This window comes from Scyliorhinus canicula, chromosome 14 (genome assembly GCF_902713615.1).
Source record: "Scyliorhinus canicula chromosome 14, sScyCan1.1, whole genome shotgun sequence".
Classification (NCBI taxonomy): Eukaryota; Metazoa; Chordata; class Chondrichthyes; order Carcharhiniformes; family Scyliorhinidae; genus Scyliorhinus; species Scyliorhinus canicula.
Window position 1 is genome coordinate 29305439 of NC_052159.1, and position 15305 is coordinate 29320743.

At 41.3% G+C, this 15305-nt stretch overlaps 1 protein-coding gene across 5 annotated transcripts in view; it reads left to right on the forward strand.

Moving 5' to 3' along the window:
- The window catches only part of fam168a (family with sequence similarity 168 member A), a 129655-nt gene that overhangs the window by 94980 nt on the left and 19370 nt on the right, over positions 1-15305 (forward strand). For all 5 annotated transcript variants that reach the window (XM_038817895.1, XM_038817898.1, XM_038817896.1 and 2 more), the window contains 2 exons: positions 5145-5270; positions 10682-10824. In XM_038817895.1, the coding sequence (XP_038673823.1) occupies positions 5145-5270; positions 10682-10824 (269 nt within the window). The remainder of the gene's footprint in view (positions 1-5144; positions 5271-10681; positions 10825-15305) is intronic.

The window sequence follows — 15305 nt, forward strand, 5'->3', positions numbered from 1 at the left end:
AGCAATGAAGGATAAAATTCCATTCGCTTTCTTAATCACCTGTTGCACCTGTAAACCAACTTTTTGCGACTCATGCACTAGTACACCCAGGTCACTGCATAGCAGCATGTTTTAATATTTTATCATTTAAATAATCCCGTTTGCTGTTATTCCTACCAAAATGGATAACCTCACATTTGTCAACATTGTATTCCATCTGCCAGACCCTAGCCCATTCACTTAACCTATCCAAATCCCTCTGCAGACTTCCAGTATCCTCTGCACTTTTCGCTTTATCACTCATCTTAGTGTCATCGGCAAACTTGGACACATTGCCCTTGGTCCCCAACTCCAAATCATCTGTGTAAATTGTGAACAATTGTGGGCCCAACACTGATCCCTGAGCGACACCACTAGCTACTGATTGCCAACCAGAGAAACACCCATTAATCCCCACTCTTTGCTTTCTATTAATTAACCAACCCTCTATCCATGCTACTACTTTACCCTTAATGCCATGCATCTTTATCTTATGCAGCAACCTTTTGTGTGGCACCTTGTCAAAGGCTTTCTGGAAATCCAGATATACCACATCCATTGGCTCCCTGTTATCTACCGCACTGGTAATGTCCTCAAGAAATTCCACTAAATTAGTTAGGCACCACCTGCCCTTTATGAACCCATGCTACATCTGCCCAATGGGGCACTTTCTATCCAGATGCCTCGCTATTTCTTCCTTGATAGATTCCAGCATCTTCCCTACTACCGAAGTTAAGCTCACTGGCCTATAATTATCCGCACTCTGCCTATCTCCTTTTTTAAACAGTGGTGTCATGTTTGCTAATTTCCAATCCGCCGGGACTACCCCAGTCTAGTGAACTTTGGTAAATTATCACTAGTGCATTTGCAATTTCCCTAGCCATCTCTTTTAGTACTCTGGGTTGCATTCCATCAGGGCCAGGAGACTTGTCTACCTTTAGCCCCATTAGCTTGCGCATCACTACCTCCTTAGTGATAACAATCATCTCAAGGTCCTCACTTGTCATGGCCTCATTTCTATCAGTCACTTTTTTGCCTTGCTATTCCTGATTTTCACCCAAATGGATTCAACCGTATCGCCCATAGCACCGATGTCACCCCTCACTACTGTCCGAATGTCATCCTTAAATAACATAGCTACACCACCTCCCTTACCATCCACTCTGTCCTTCCGAATAGTTTGATACCCTTGGATATTTAACTCCCAGTTGTGACCATCCTTTAACCATGTTTCAGAAATGGCCACTAAATCATAGTCATTCACGATGATGTGCACCATCAACTCACTTGCCTTATTCCGAATACTACGAACATTCAGGTAAAGTACACTTATGTTGGCTTTTTTACCTCTGTTTTGAATCTTACCTCTCCAAAGTTATATTTCCTCTTCACTTTTCTCCTAATTTTCCTTGTCGTTGAACCCATAGCTTCATGTAACAACCTGCCGCGTCGCTTACCAATAATGTTTTTACTTCTCGTTTTATTCCTTTTAGTATTACTGGGCCTATTTACTGAGCTCCCCTCAGTCACTGTACTGTCACCCTTTTTGATTTTTGACGATGGCTTCTCTGCGTTACACTGTCCCCCTTACATCCTTTTGCTTCTGTCCCTGTTTTACTACCTTCCAACTTCCTGCATTGGTTCCCATCCCCCTGCCACATTAGTTTAAACCCTCCCCAACAGCTCTAGAAAACACCCCCCCTAGGACATCAGTTCCAGTCCTGCCCAAGTGCAGACCGTCCGGTTTGTACTGGTCCCACCTCCCCCAGAACCGGTCCCAATGCCCCAGGAATTTGAATCCATCCCTCTTGCACCATCTCTCGAGCCACACATTCATCCTATCTGTCCTGACATTCCTATTCTGACTAGCTCGAGGCACTGGTAGCAATCCTGAGATTACTACCTTTGAGGTCCTACTTTTCAGTTTAACTCCTAACTCCTTGAATTCAGCTTGTAGGACCACATCCCGTTTTTTTAAACCTATATCATTGGTGCCTATGTGCACCACGGCAGCTGGCTGTTCATAACCCCGCAGAATGTCCTGCAGCCACTCCGAGACATCCATGACCCTTGCACCAGACCCATACCATCCTGGAGTCTCAATTGCGTCCGCAGAACCGCCTGTCTATTTCCCTTACGATTGAGTCCCCTATCACTATAGCCCTGCCATTCTTCTTCCTGCCCTGCTGTGCAGCAGAGCCAGCCACGGTGCCATGAACCTGGCTGCTGCTGCCTTCCCCTGGTGAGCCATCTCCCTCAACAGTATCCAAAGCGGTATATCTGTTTTGCAGGGAGATGACCGCAGGGGACACCTGCACTGCCTTCCTACTCTTGCTCTGCCTTTTGGTCACCCATTTTCTATCTCCCTCAGTAACTTTCACCTGCGGTGTGACCAACTCGCTAAACGTGCTATCCATGCTGTCCTCAGCATCGCGGATGCTCCAAAGTGAGTCCATCCGCAGCTGCAGAGCCGTCACGCGGTCTAACAGGAGCTGCAACTGAACACACTTGCACGTGAAGGAGCCAGGGACAGTGGATGTGTCCCTGAGCTCCCACATCGCACACGAGGAGTATGACACAGGTCTGGGATCTCCTGCCATGTCTTAAACCTTAGGTAAACTTATACAACTACAATTACAAAAAAACGAAAGAAAAAATAAATAAATTAGACACTGAAAAGAAAAACTACTTACCAGGGTTAAAAGCACCTCCTCCCCACCCAGCTTCGAATTCCCACCTAGCTTCAAATTCCCAAGCTCACTCTTGGTTGTGCCTCACTCTGGCTGTGTCTTGTCTGGCTCACTGGGAGAACTCACCCAGGGTCTCAGATGCTGTCTGGTTCTCTCCCTGCAGATTAAAAGTTACCGGCCAGAAGAAAGAAAGAGAACAAAACAGTAGGGGAAAAGCACCTTCTCCCACTCTGTACCAAATTACCAAGTTCCAAATTTCCACTCTGGATGTGTCTCACTCCGGCTGTGTCTCCTCGACTTGCGCAAAGCTTACTGAGTGCGCTTTCTGTCTGTCTTTTATACAGACCTTATAAATAAGTCAAGGAAACTTGTATATAAATCAAATACACATAGGATGCAGGGTAATTTGATAGGGTGGATTCATATTGGGCTGGTTTAGCTCAGTGGGCTAGGCAGCTTGTTTGTGATGTAGAACAAAGCCAGCAGCGCGGGTTCAATTCCCGTACCAGCTTACCCGAACAGGCGCCGGAATGTGGCGACTAAGGGCTTTTCACAGTAACTTCGTACTTGTGATAATAAAAGCTTATTATTATTATTAAAATTGGCTTAGTTGTTGGAGAGTACGATGATAGACGGCTTTTCACAGTAATTTCATTGAAGCCTACTCGTGACAAGTGATTTTCATTTCATTTCATTAGTAACTGGAAGCCAGTGTCCAGTGGTTTAAAACGGGGATCTGAATTAGGTCCCTTATTATTTGTCATTTATATAAACAACATTGATGTCTCATAGATGACTGTGGGGGTAGGATCAGAAGTTTGCGGATGCTGCAAAGATTGGCTGGCCGGGTGGTTAACAGTGAGGTTGAGTGTCTTGGGGTACAGGGAGATATAGATGGGATGGTCAAATGGGCAGATAAGTGGCAGATGGAAATTGGCCCTGAAAAGTGTAAGGTGATACACTTTGGCAGGAAGTATTCAATGAATGGCATGACACTAAAAAGTTTTGAGGAACAAAGGGCCCATGGCATGTTTGTACCTGGATCTCTGAAGGCGGGAGGGAAGGTTAATAGGGTGGTGAAAAAGGCATATGGGACACTTACCTTTATCAATTGGGCATAGATTACAAAAGCAGTAATGTCATTTTGGAGTTGTATAGAACTTTGGTGAGGCTGCAGCTGGAGTACTGTGTGTAATTCTGGTCGCCACATTATAGGAAGGATGTGATTGCACTGGAGGAGGTGCAGAGGTGATTCAGCAGAATGTTGCCTGGAACTTTAAATTATGAAGAGGTTGGATAGGCTTGGGTTATTTTGGTTGGAGCAGGGTCGACCTCGGAGGTGTACAAGATTATGAGGGGCATGAACAAGGTGGATAGGGAGCAGCTGTTCCCCTTAGTATAAGGGTCAGTTACAAGGGGACGCAGGTTCAAGGTGAGGGTCAGGTGGTTTGGGGGGGGGGGGGGGGGGGGGGGGGGGGGGGTGTAAGGAAAAACCCTCTTAATCAGAGGATGGTGCCGGTCTGGAATGCACTGCCTGAGAGGGTGGCAGAGGTAAGTTGCCTCACATCCTTTGAAAAGTACTGGATGCATACCTGGCATGTCATTAATTTAAGGCTATGGGCCAAGTGTCTCCCCTACCGCCTGACTACATTCGATAGTTGCAAACTTTTCAAACGGTCCCAGGAAGCTGGAAAGTTGCCACTGAAAGTTCAAATTTCCTGAGCAATTTCCATGGAGTCAATGTACTGGAATTGCCGAGGGGGTCTCATAATGCATTTCCTTGGGTACTTCGGTCTCTGCCTGTCTGGCCACCAGAATATCTGGTTTAAAGCCAAGAATGTGCAGGTGCCAATTTAGCTGACTCTGCTCCTGAATCCACGTGCAGAACTTGTTCACTTTCCTTGATACAAAGCCATATTTTGCTCAATCAGCGTTTTAAATGTTACGTTCCAGTGAGTACTTGAGGAAACTAGGACTGTCAACTGGAGGAAACTGAACACATTGTGCAAATATAAAGAAAGACGAGATACAAATTTCTTGCAGCTACTGTATTAACTTTAACTTTTTCATTGGCTTACCTGATTGACTAATAAAATTGAGGAGCTGTTTCACAGATGCCAGATCTATGCTATATTCTTACGTAGGAGAAATATAGAAATTGTCGATGGGAAGTGCTCTTTTCCTTCCATAGCTGTGTGTTTGTACAATACCTTTCAATGGACTGTTTTATTGAGAATCTTTGAAAAACAATAGTAGGAATGACTTCATGACACAGGGCTCTAAGAAGAAAATAACAGCACTGATTAACTGTACCAGAATTGGTTGCTGGGGCAGGTAATGATAGTTCTCACAATGCGGAAGAGTCATGAATCATTGCACTGTTAAAATGTTGAGACTAGTTTTGTTTTGTAACACCATTTTCTATCTCTGTGCAAGCTTTATTCATGATGAGGCAGAGCTGGCCACAGACATCGACTTCTGCTGCCTCTGAGGGTACTTATGATCTCCCAGTCGATGCTGGCACTGAGAGCAGAACTTTCCAAGCTTCTTCTGCATCATTCAGTAAATAAAACACATTTTTCCCTTTTATATATTAGAACTTGATAGAACTGATTTATATGATGTTTAATGTGCGGAAGAGTCTTGGGGAATAATGAAGTATCCACTGAAATCATAATCTCACATTTGGGTTAGGGAAAGCAAATTGTGATGCCAGTCTATTTTAAGGTAGAAAACAGTTTACTGTGTATGCTAAATATGAAGTTAGGATGTACAAGTGACAAAGTGGATTATGAAATAATAGATAATTGTCAAAATCATAGTAATTTCACCATCTGTTTTTCTAGATTTCCAAATAAATTAAACAAGATCATTAGAAAATAGGCTGAAATGAACTTTATTTTATATTCATGAGCTAATTAAATTGCTTGGGGTTTTTGTGCAATGTTTTAAAAATATATTTGAGTAAGAACCATGGAAGATAAATAATTTTGCCTCCCTACAAGCTATCTAAACTTAAGATGAAAATTTTGCCCAACCTCAGTCAGTCCAAGTCTCTTCTGCACATGTTAGAGATGGTAATTTATCTAGTAGAAAATTTGTGTATAAATAGGATCTTGAGAACAGAAATGACTAAGAATCTCAAACTACTTTCTGTGCTGCTATATGCCTAACTGCAAATATAAGCCTTGCTTTCTTAAGTAAACCTGAAGCAGAACAAACTCAATCCGTTGCATAAGTTATACTTTGCCAAACTGAATTTTTCATATTCTGCATTAAATGCTTACATTCAGTATATTCAGATATATATTGTATCAAGTAAAATAAAATTATTTTAATAGTACAATTTTAATTGTGGAGCAGCTTTGTCTATGGGGATTTAAATTGAGATGACTCCAGAAAACTACTGCAGCTCTGGCAGAACAGACAACATCAAAGTCCACAGTTGATGGGAAAAGAAATCTCGTACCATTCTCGAGATGCAGACAGTTACCTGATTTGGTGAAGAGCGTAATTTGCTATGATTTACTCTGTTAACTTTCCTAATTATAATTCCCAGTCTTACCTGACCAAAAGAGCATCTTGTTATGTAGAAGCGGTACAGTATTTGTTTACCGTTGTGCTCTAATTTACTAGTGAGTCTGCAAAGAAATTTGCCCTTAAAGCCTCATTTTCTATTTGCCCGCAATCTCCAAGGATTCGTTCTTTTCACCAATGTATGTGTGAAGCACAAGTGAGAGGAAATTGCTTTGCAGTGCCAACACAGTGTGAATTTAAAAGAAAATCACATCAGTTCACATCTTGAGTTCTTAATAAAGGCAAGAAGCCGCTTCCTAGTGCAATATTTGTAAATTTATATAATTTTCACTAAAATGTGATATTTGTAAAAAGAAAATTCAACCTCAGAATAAAGTGAGAAATTAAACCTGATTTTTAATTTGGCAACATTAGTAAATGCTGACTGGAAATGGGACTGCATACCTTCCAAAGTAAGAATTACAGTATCATTTTCTTTATAATGTCTTTCCTCAACTTGGATATTAAACCTGGTAGGAAATATTTGTATTAATCTGCTTGTTTGCTCTGTCTCCCTTTCCCATTCCCATCCCTGTCCACCCTACCTCAACAGACTCCTCCCTATTTCACGTTTAAACAGTGTACTGCCCCACTGAACTAGTTGGTGCGCAGTCCACAGGAACTTACTCCTCAATGTCAGGACACATCAGAGCTGCCATTGGAGGAGCGCTCTCCCTATTGTGGAGAGTTTTGCACAGGAAAAACATTGGATATATTCACAGCTTCCAGATTGAAGGGTCTCTATTTTTCTAATTTCTTTCAGAATACCTACCTGGCGAAAGCAATTTTATATTGTCTGACCTAAATTCCATTTTCCCTAATTTAATGAAAATTGGTCAGGGCCAAATATTTTAAAATGATTGTAGATTATATTTGTGGACAGGTTGTACTGTACGCATGACTTTTTCCAAAAGGCTGGCCACGTCCAATTTCTCTACACGAAGCAGGTAAGTCCTTTTTAAGAGGCAAGGTGATTTGCATTACCTAGTTAGTTGGGGTGTGGATGTGTATGCATGCGTGAGAGATTGGATATTTTAAATGTAAATTAGCAGATAGACTAGTTGCTGAATTATATTCGGCCAGAAAAGTATAATGACATTGAGTCTGGGTGCAATGCTCTGAAGTCTCACCCACCCCAAGACAAAAGCAGATTTATTGCAGGAAATATGAACTTAATATATAAAATTATGTAAAATATAATTTTAAGTGTATAAATGCATATTGCAGTAACTTCCAAGTTTCAAAGCACTTACTGAAGATTAAGATAAAGCTTTGACCTGGTAACTTTTAACCAGTAGAAATGAGGAAAATTCCTGGTACAGCTGATATAGGGCTCTTAATTCCTGACGCGCAGCAATAAGGATTAGTTTAAAACCGTAGTAACTTGGTTTCTGAGAAACTCGAGTGACTAGTTTTCTCAGTCGCTTGTAATGTATTGGTAATTTGTAATGCAGAATTTCACAGCAAGAGAAAATCATGCTCCGATAACTTGGGTTGGTTCATCAGTCTCCAGATAATTATTAGGTTGAACTGTAATTAACAACCTTCCTCATACTGATACCAATCTTAAAGTTTTTTTGAAGGACTTTATTCAGCCTTGGAGCACTGTGAAACATTGGGTCTAGGTGCCAAAATCACCGTTTACAGTCAAAATGGGATCAACATTGAATGTAATGGTAATTAACCAGAGTTAGAACTGCTGTACAATTAACTTTTTGCAGGTTTTTATGGTTGAAAGACCCAATAATATACATACAGAAGGGCAGTTTTTCCTTAGAAGGGAATTATTTTGTTTCCCCATTATTGCTTGGCAATGGCGCAAGGACCGTGGATTCAAATTGCTATGTTCCTAGAGTGATATTTTATTTAGAGACGTGCATGTAACCAAGGGCCTCCATTTATCCCTGTTATTATTCTCCGCTATCATTTTTCTCTCCCAAGTTTCCTCAGGCCACAATTCCTAACAATAGTAGTGGGTTGGTCTGCCTTCCGACATCTATTAATACTGCTCTGTAATCATCCACTGATTAATGCAATTTTTCCTTTTAGGGAGAGGGGGGAGAGAAAGAGACAGGTGATCTCCATTCATTGCCACATATGACAGATGCATAACTCAGTTTGCATCCTGTTGCTTTTGAAATGTAGATGTTCTGTATAATTTTTGTGTAAAGGTTTTGAATATTTTTATTTTGCAACGCAGTAAGTAGTTTGAGATGTTAGTCATTAAAAGATATTGCAGACCTTTCTAATGAAGATATATAGATTAGAAACTCTGGCTATATAATTAATTGTAGAATTATCTTGCGTGAAGTACACGTACAAGTTTATCCAATATGTAGGATTCAAACTAAAACGCATGCACAGATGACCTTTATCAAACTAATGTAAATTTCCCGTGTTAAAATTATTTCAGCTGTAAAAAGTTCAGACATGTAGAATAAAACTGGAATGAATGTGGGATAAAGCAGTAATGCAACTTAAAAAAAATAAAATACTTATTTTGAACTAAATTTACAATAGGGGCAAATAGATAGTTCTCATTTTATGACTAACACACTTTACCAAATTGCAGATACTATATTAAACAAGCAATTCTTATAACAACAAAACTTGTTGGCCATTATTCCACTTGTATCTTGGTTATGCAGGTTATGCAATCTGATGAGGTTGTGAACTTGGGTTCCCATATTGGCCCAGAATTTGTTGGGATAATAAAGGCCTTGCATTATTTGAATATAAATATTCCTGCAATTTGTCGTGAGGTATAGATACCAGGTGAATTTCAAAAAGCAACGGGTTGCTGGATTTGCCACTCCACCGTTAGCTTAAAAAAACAACCTCTCCGAGTTCCAAGAAGTTGCTGCATTGACGCTGATAAAGCAAATTAAACTCTGCAGAAAGTTAGGAATGGGGTACTTGTGGCATAGCAGCCCAATAAATGACGAGATTTAAATGCATGCAATGCCACTCAACCTTTCTAACCCAGAATGTGAAGTATTGAAACTATAGAACCTCATTTCTGCAGGTAGTAAATTGTTCCTAGAGATTTTAAACATATTTATTTTATTTTTTAGTTTTCTCCTTGTCTCTCTTTCTCTCTGAATCCAAACTTTTTCTTCTCTATTGCTCTCCGTATCGAAGCTGACTCTCATTCACTATTTCCTCCTTGTCATTCCTATTTCTTTATCCTTGGCTAAGGAAAAACACTGCTGCCTTACGTTCCTCTGGTACCAACTTGCACTTCCAGTAATCTACAACACAAGGCTGGGGAGGGGTGTGTGAATGCTGGTTGTTATGGGCCAGGCTTCAGAGAGCCCCAAAGTGTATCATGGAGTTCACCTGACCCACAACTTTTAATAGATTGTGGTATGGGGAGCACACGGCCCACTCTACAGGTGTGGTACAGCAGAAATGGAAAAGTATTTTTTAAAGCAAAACAATGTTTATTCTATGAACTCAGTTAACCTTTTTAAAACCTAGTGAACATCTTAGCAACCATTAATTCAAATACAACCCCCAAAGAATACAACACTAAGTAATCCTTTAAGCTTTCCTTTTAACATCCATAAGACTTAAAACATCTTTTACCAGAAGCACATCAAGTTAAAGTCACTACTGTTATTAGTTTTAAATCACCAGGATCGATTTGCAGTTTTTAGGTTACAGAGAGAGACTCTAATACATCTTCTGGCTGTGACTGCAGCTATCCAGGTCTGAAAACGAACCTAAAACACATCCTGCAGCAAACAGCCTAAAACGAAAGTAAAAAGCTGACAGACAGCCCAGCTCTACCCACTCTCTGATATCACTGCAGCAATAAACACCCATTTCTTAAAGGTACTCTCATTACAGATATTTATATACACACCCATTTCTTAAAGATACTCTCACATGACAATCTACACCCGCACGACCCAAACATCAATTAGTGAATTCTGGGCCAGTATCTTTCCCAGCTAAATTGTATCAGCGGTTGTCTGAAATATGGTAAAATTGTGAACAGCAGTATCCTTCGGAACGAGTAGAATTTTTTGTTTTTGTTTCAGATTCCAGCATCCGCAGTAATTTGCTCTCATCTTAGTCATTTTGCTGCATGCTTTCCATAAGTTAATGATTAATGCTTTCTCTATTCCTGTCATTTGATTATTTTCAGTTTATTGGGGTGTAGCTTTTTAAATCTTGACCATTCAGCTTTTGATTTCTGATTTTATGCAAATTGAGGGTCTGATGCTATGATATGATTCTAAAGATTTTTAACAGAGGAAACCTATTATTTGAGTTGAACACTAATAGTGGTAGTTGGAAGATATGACCTGAGTTAATGCTTTGGAAAGATGTCAAAACCATCCCTTGTATTGATAGTTTGAGTCATTAAAATTATGTTTTTATCTTTTTAGGGTACACTGGAGGAACCCCTTACAAGGTAGCACCTACTCAGAGTAATGGTGCACCTCCCCCATATTCTCCATCCCCAAACCCATACCAGACTGCCATGTATCCCATACGAAGTGCCTATCCACAGCAGAATCTGTATGCACAGGTAAATATTGTAACAAATAGTCAAAATGTAGTAATGTATTGTGTAATGTGCATATCCTGTAAATTAATGGTTGGTATTAGGTACTGTGCTGAAAGATGTGTATCTATATAATAGACAGAATTGTTGGGAGTTAAATTATCAACTCTCCCTTTTTTGTTTATTTCATACTCCATACTCTTTCATTAGCTGTTTTTTGTTCTCTATCTATGGCCTTCTTCAACACAACAAGCCATTCTTGTGGGTTGTATCTCTGGATATGGCATATTGTGCGCTATAGCCTCCTTTTGCCCTGCACGTTCTTGCACATAATCTTGGCATTCTGAGATCCACCATGATTGTAAATTTTCACCATGGCTTTTATTAACTTTGTCACACATTCTTCCCCTCTTCAGTTCTGACAAAGAGTCAAAGGAACATGAAATGTTAACTGTTTCCTCTCCTTATAGATGCTTCCAGACCTGCTGAGTTTTCCCAGTATTCTCTGTTCTTGTTTCAGATTCCAACATCAGCAATACTTTGCTTATTTCAGGGTTCCATCTTGTTCAGTTTAGTTGCAAATATATTTTAATCTATCACTAGCATTCTCGCACACAACTCCATATAGCGCATATGTTGAAGTAATGACTTGATATCTGTAATTGCAATGTAGTATTGTATAATTATTACAGCTCTGCCTTCAAGACTGTTTCAAAAATTCTCCCCCCCCCCCCCCCCCCCCCTCAAATATAACCGACTTATAATATTAAGAATTATGTAATTCAATCATGGGACTTCTTTTTGGACAGGAGTGTTGATTCAATCATAAAATCAACATTACAACATGTCATTGGTTTGGTATAATAATAATAATAATCGCTTATTGTCACAAGTAGGCTTCAATGAAGTTACTGTGAAAAGCCCCTAGTCACCACATTCCTGCGCCTGTTCGGGGAGGTCGGTATGGGAATTGAACCCGGGCTGCTGGAATTGTTCTGCATTGCAAGCCAGCTATTTAGCCCACTGTGCTAAACCAGCCCCTATCTAGGGACATCTAATACTGAAGGAAGGAGGTAATATTCAGCTTGTAAAGTTTGCATTGGATTGGATTTGTGTACCGAGGTACAGTGAAAAGTCTTGTTCTGCATGCCGCTCAGACAGATCATTCCGTACATGAAAAGAAAATATATAATTGGGCAAACATAAAATAAACAATATAAATACATAGACACGGGCATCAGGTGAAGCATACAGGTGTGTAGTACTACTCACTAGAGAAAATGTGTGAAGAGATCACATCAGTCCATAAGAGGGTCGTTTAGGATTCTGGTAACAGCGGGGAAGAAGCTGTTTTTGAATCTGTTCTCAGACTTTTGTATCTCCTGCCTGATGGAAGAAGTTGGAAGAGCACTCCTAATCTATTTTCATGCCCTCTTTGATTTCCTTGTTTCCTTTTTTACTTTGTCCCTGCACTTCCTGTACTTGCTAGGCTATCTGTAGTGCTTAGTTACTTGTGCCTGGTGTGTGCTTTCTTTTTCTGGTTGATCTTCCCCTCTATTCCTCTAGCCAAACAGGGGTTCTAAATTTTGCAGTACCACTCTTATTTTTGGAAGGGACAAGCCTGCTTTGTACATATCAGCAGCAGCACAATGGTTAGCGCAACTGCTTCACAACACCAGGGTCCCAAGTTCGATTCCTGCCTTGGGTCACTGTGCGGAGGCTGCACGTTCTCCCTGTGTCTGCGTGGGTTTCCTCCGGCTGCTCCGGTTTCCTCCTACAAGTCCTGAAAGACGTGCTGTTAGGTCATTTGGACATTCTGAATTCTCCCTCGGTGTGCGGAGTGTGGCGATTACTGGATTTTCACAGTAACTTAATTGCAGTGTTATGTAAGCCTACTTGTGACAATAATAAAGATTATTATTACATTTAGGATCTTGCTTTTTGGTGCTTTCCATGGATTTATCCTCTAGCAGTGCTGGTCAATCTACCCCAACCAAGTCCATTCTCCTGCAAAGATTCCCTTCCCCCAGCAAAGATTCCCTTCCCCCAGTTAAAAGCTTTTACTCCTTGCCCCAAAAGGTTTCACAAATTGTTCCAAGGAAAACTGACCACCTGGATGAACTGAAAATGTATTTAAACTTGGAAGATATTCTGACAAGGAGATCATTAATGGTATGATAAGTATCAGTTGTTAGGAAGATTCAAAGAACTCCAGCCAAAGGCATTATTTAGGAGAATAATGAGATTTCAGAGTCGATGCAGAGAGGTGAATTTGTCACGACCATGGGGTAGGACATAGAACAACAGTACAGTACAGTACAGGCCCTTCAGCCCACGATATTGTGCCGACCATTTATCCTAATCTAAGATCAACCTAACCTACACCCCTTCAATTTACTGCTGTCCATGTGCCTGTCTAAGAGTCGCTTAAATGTCCCTAATGACTCTTGACTTCACCACCTCTGCTGGCAGTGCATTCCACATACCCACCACTCTCTGTGTAAAGAACCTACCTCGGACATCTCCCCTCTCCCTTCCTCCAATCACCGTAAAATTATGTCCCCTCGTGACTGCCATTTCCACCCTGGAGAAGTCTCTGCTATCCACCCTGTCCATGCCTATCATCACCTTGTGCACCTCTATCAAGTCACCTCTCTGCCTTCTTCGCTCCAGTGAGAAAAGCCCTAGCTCCCTCAACCTTTCTTCATAAGACATACCCTTCAGTCCAGGCAGCATCCTGGTAAATCTCCTCTGTACCCTCTCCAAAGCATCCACATCCTTCCAGTAATGAGGCGACCAGAACTGGACACGATATTCTAAGTGTGATCTAACTAGAGTTTTATAAAGCTGCAGCAAAATCACGTGGCTCTTAAACTCAATCCCCCTGTTAATGAAAACCAACAATGCAATACACCTTCTTAACAACCCTATCAACCTGGGTGGCAACTTTGAGGGATCTATGTACGTGGACCCCAAGATCCCTCTGTTCCTCCACACTTCCAAGAATCCTGCCTTTAACCCTGTATTCAGCATTCAAATTCGACCTTCCAAAGTGAATCATTTCACATTTATCAAGGTTGAACTCCATCTGCCATTCTCAGCCCAGCTCTGCATCCTGTCAATGTCCTGTTGTAACCTGCAACAACCCTCAACACTACAACTTCGTTTCATCGGCAAACTTACTAACCTACCCTTCCACTTCCTCATCTAAGTCATTTACAAAAACCACAAAGAGCAGAGGTCTCAGAACAGATCCTTGCGGGACACCACTGGTCACGACCTCCAGGCGGAATACTTTCCATCCACTACAACTTGCTGTCTTCTTTCGGCCAGCCAATTCTGTATCCAGACAGCCAAATTTCCCTGTATCCCATGCCCCCTGACTTTCTGAATGAGCCGACCATGGGGAACGTTATCAAATGCTTTACTGAAATCCATATACACCACATCCACTGCCCGATCTTCATCAATGTGTCTCGTTACATCCTCAAAGAATTCAATTAGGCTTGTGAGGCATGACCTGCCCCTCACAAAGCCATGCTGACTATCTTTAATCAAACTATGTTTTTCTAAATAATCAGAAATCCTATTTCTCAGAATCCTTTCCAATATTTTGCTCACCACAGACGTAAGACTGATGGGTCTGTAATTCTCAGGGATTTCCCTATTCCTTTCTTGAATAGGGGAACAACATTCACCTCCCTCCAATCATCCGGTACTACTCCAGTGGAGAATGAGGACGTAAAGATCATCGCCAACAGCGCAGCAGTCTCCTCCCTCGCTTCCCGTAGTAACCTTGGGTATATCCCGTCAGGCCCAGGGAACTTATCTATCCTGATGCTTTTCAAAATTTCCAGCACACCCTCCTTAATATCAATCTTTTTGAGTCTATTAACCTTGTCCACACTGTTCTCATGAGCAACAAGGTCCCTCTAGTGAATACTGAAGCAAAGTATTCATTTAGGGCCTCCCCCCATCTCTTCAGACTCTAGGCACAAGTTCCCTCCACTATCCCTGATTGGCCCTACACTCATTCTGATCGTCCTCTTATTTCTCAAGTGTAGAACGTCTTGGGAGTTTCCCCTAATCCTTCCTGCCAGGGCTTTTTCATGCCCCTTTCTAGCTCTCCTCAGTCTATTTTTTGAGTTCCTTCCTGGCTACCTTGTAACCCTCGAGTCGAGTCGGATCCTTGCTTCCTCAACCTTACGTAAGCTTCCTTCTTCCTCTTGACTAGAAGTTCCACTTCTCTTGTCATCCAAGGCTCCTTCACCTTACCATTCCTTCCTCGTCTTAGTAGGACGAAACAATTCAGCACTCGCAGCACGTGGTCCTGAAACAATCCCCACATTACTGTTGTGCATTTCCCCAAGAACAATTGTTCCCACTTTATGCTCCTCAGCTCCTGTCTAATAGCAGTATAATTTCCCCTCCCCCAATTAAATCCTTCCCATACGGTGTGTTCCTATCCCTTTCCATGACTATTGCAAAGGTCAAGGAGTTGTGGT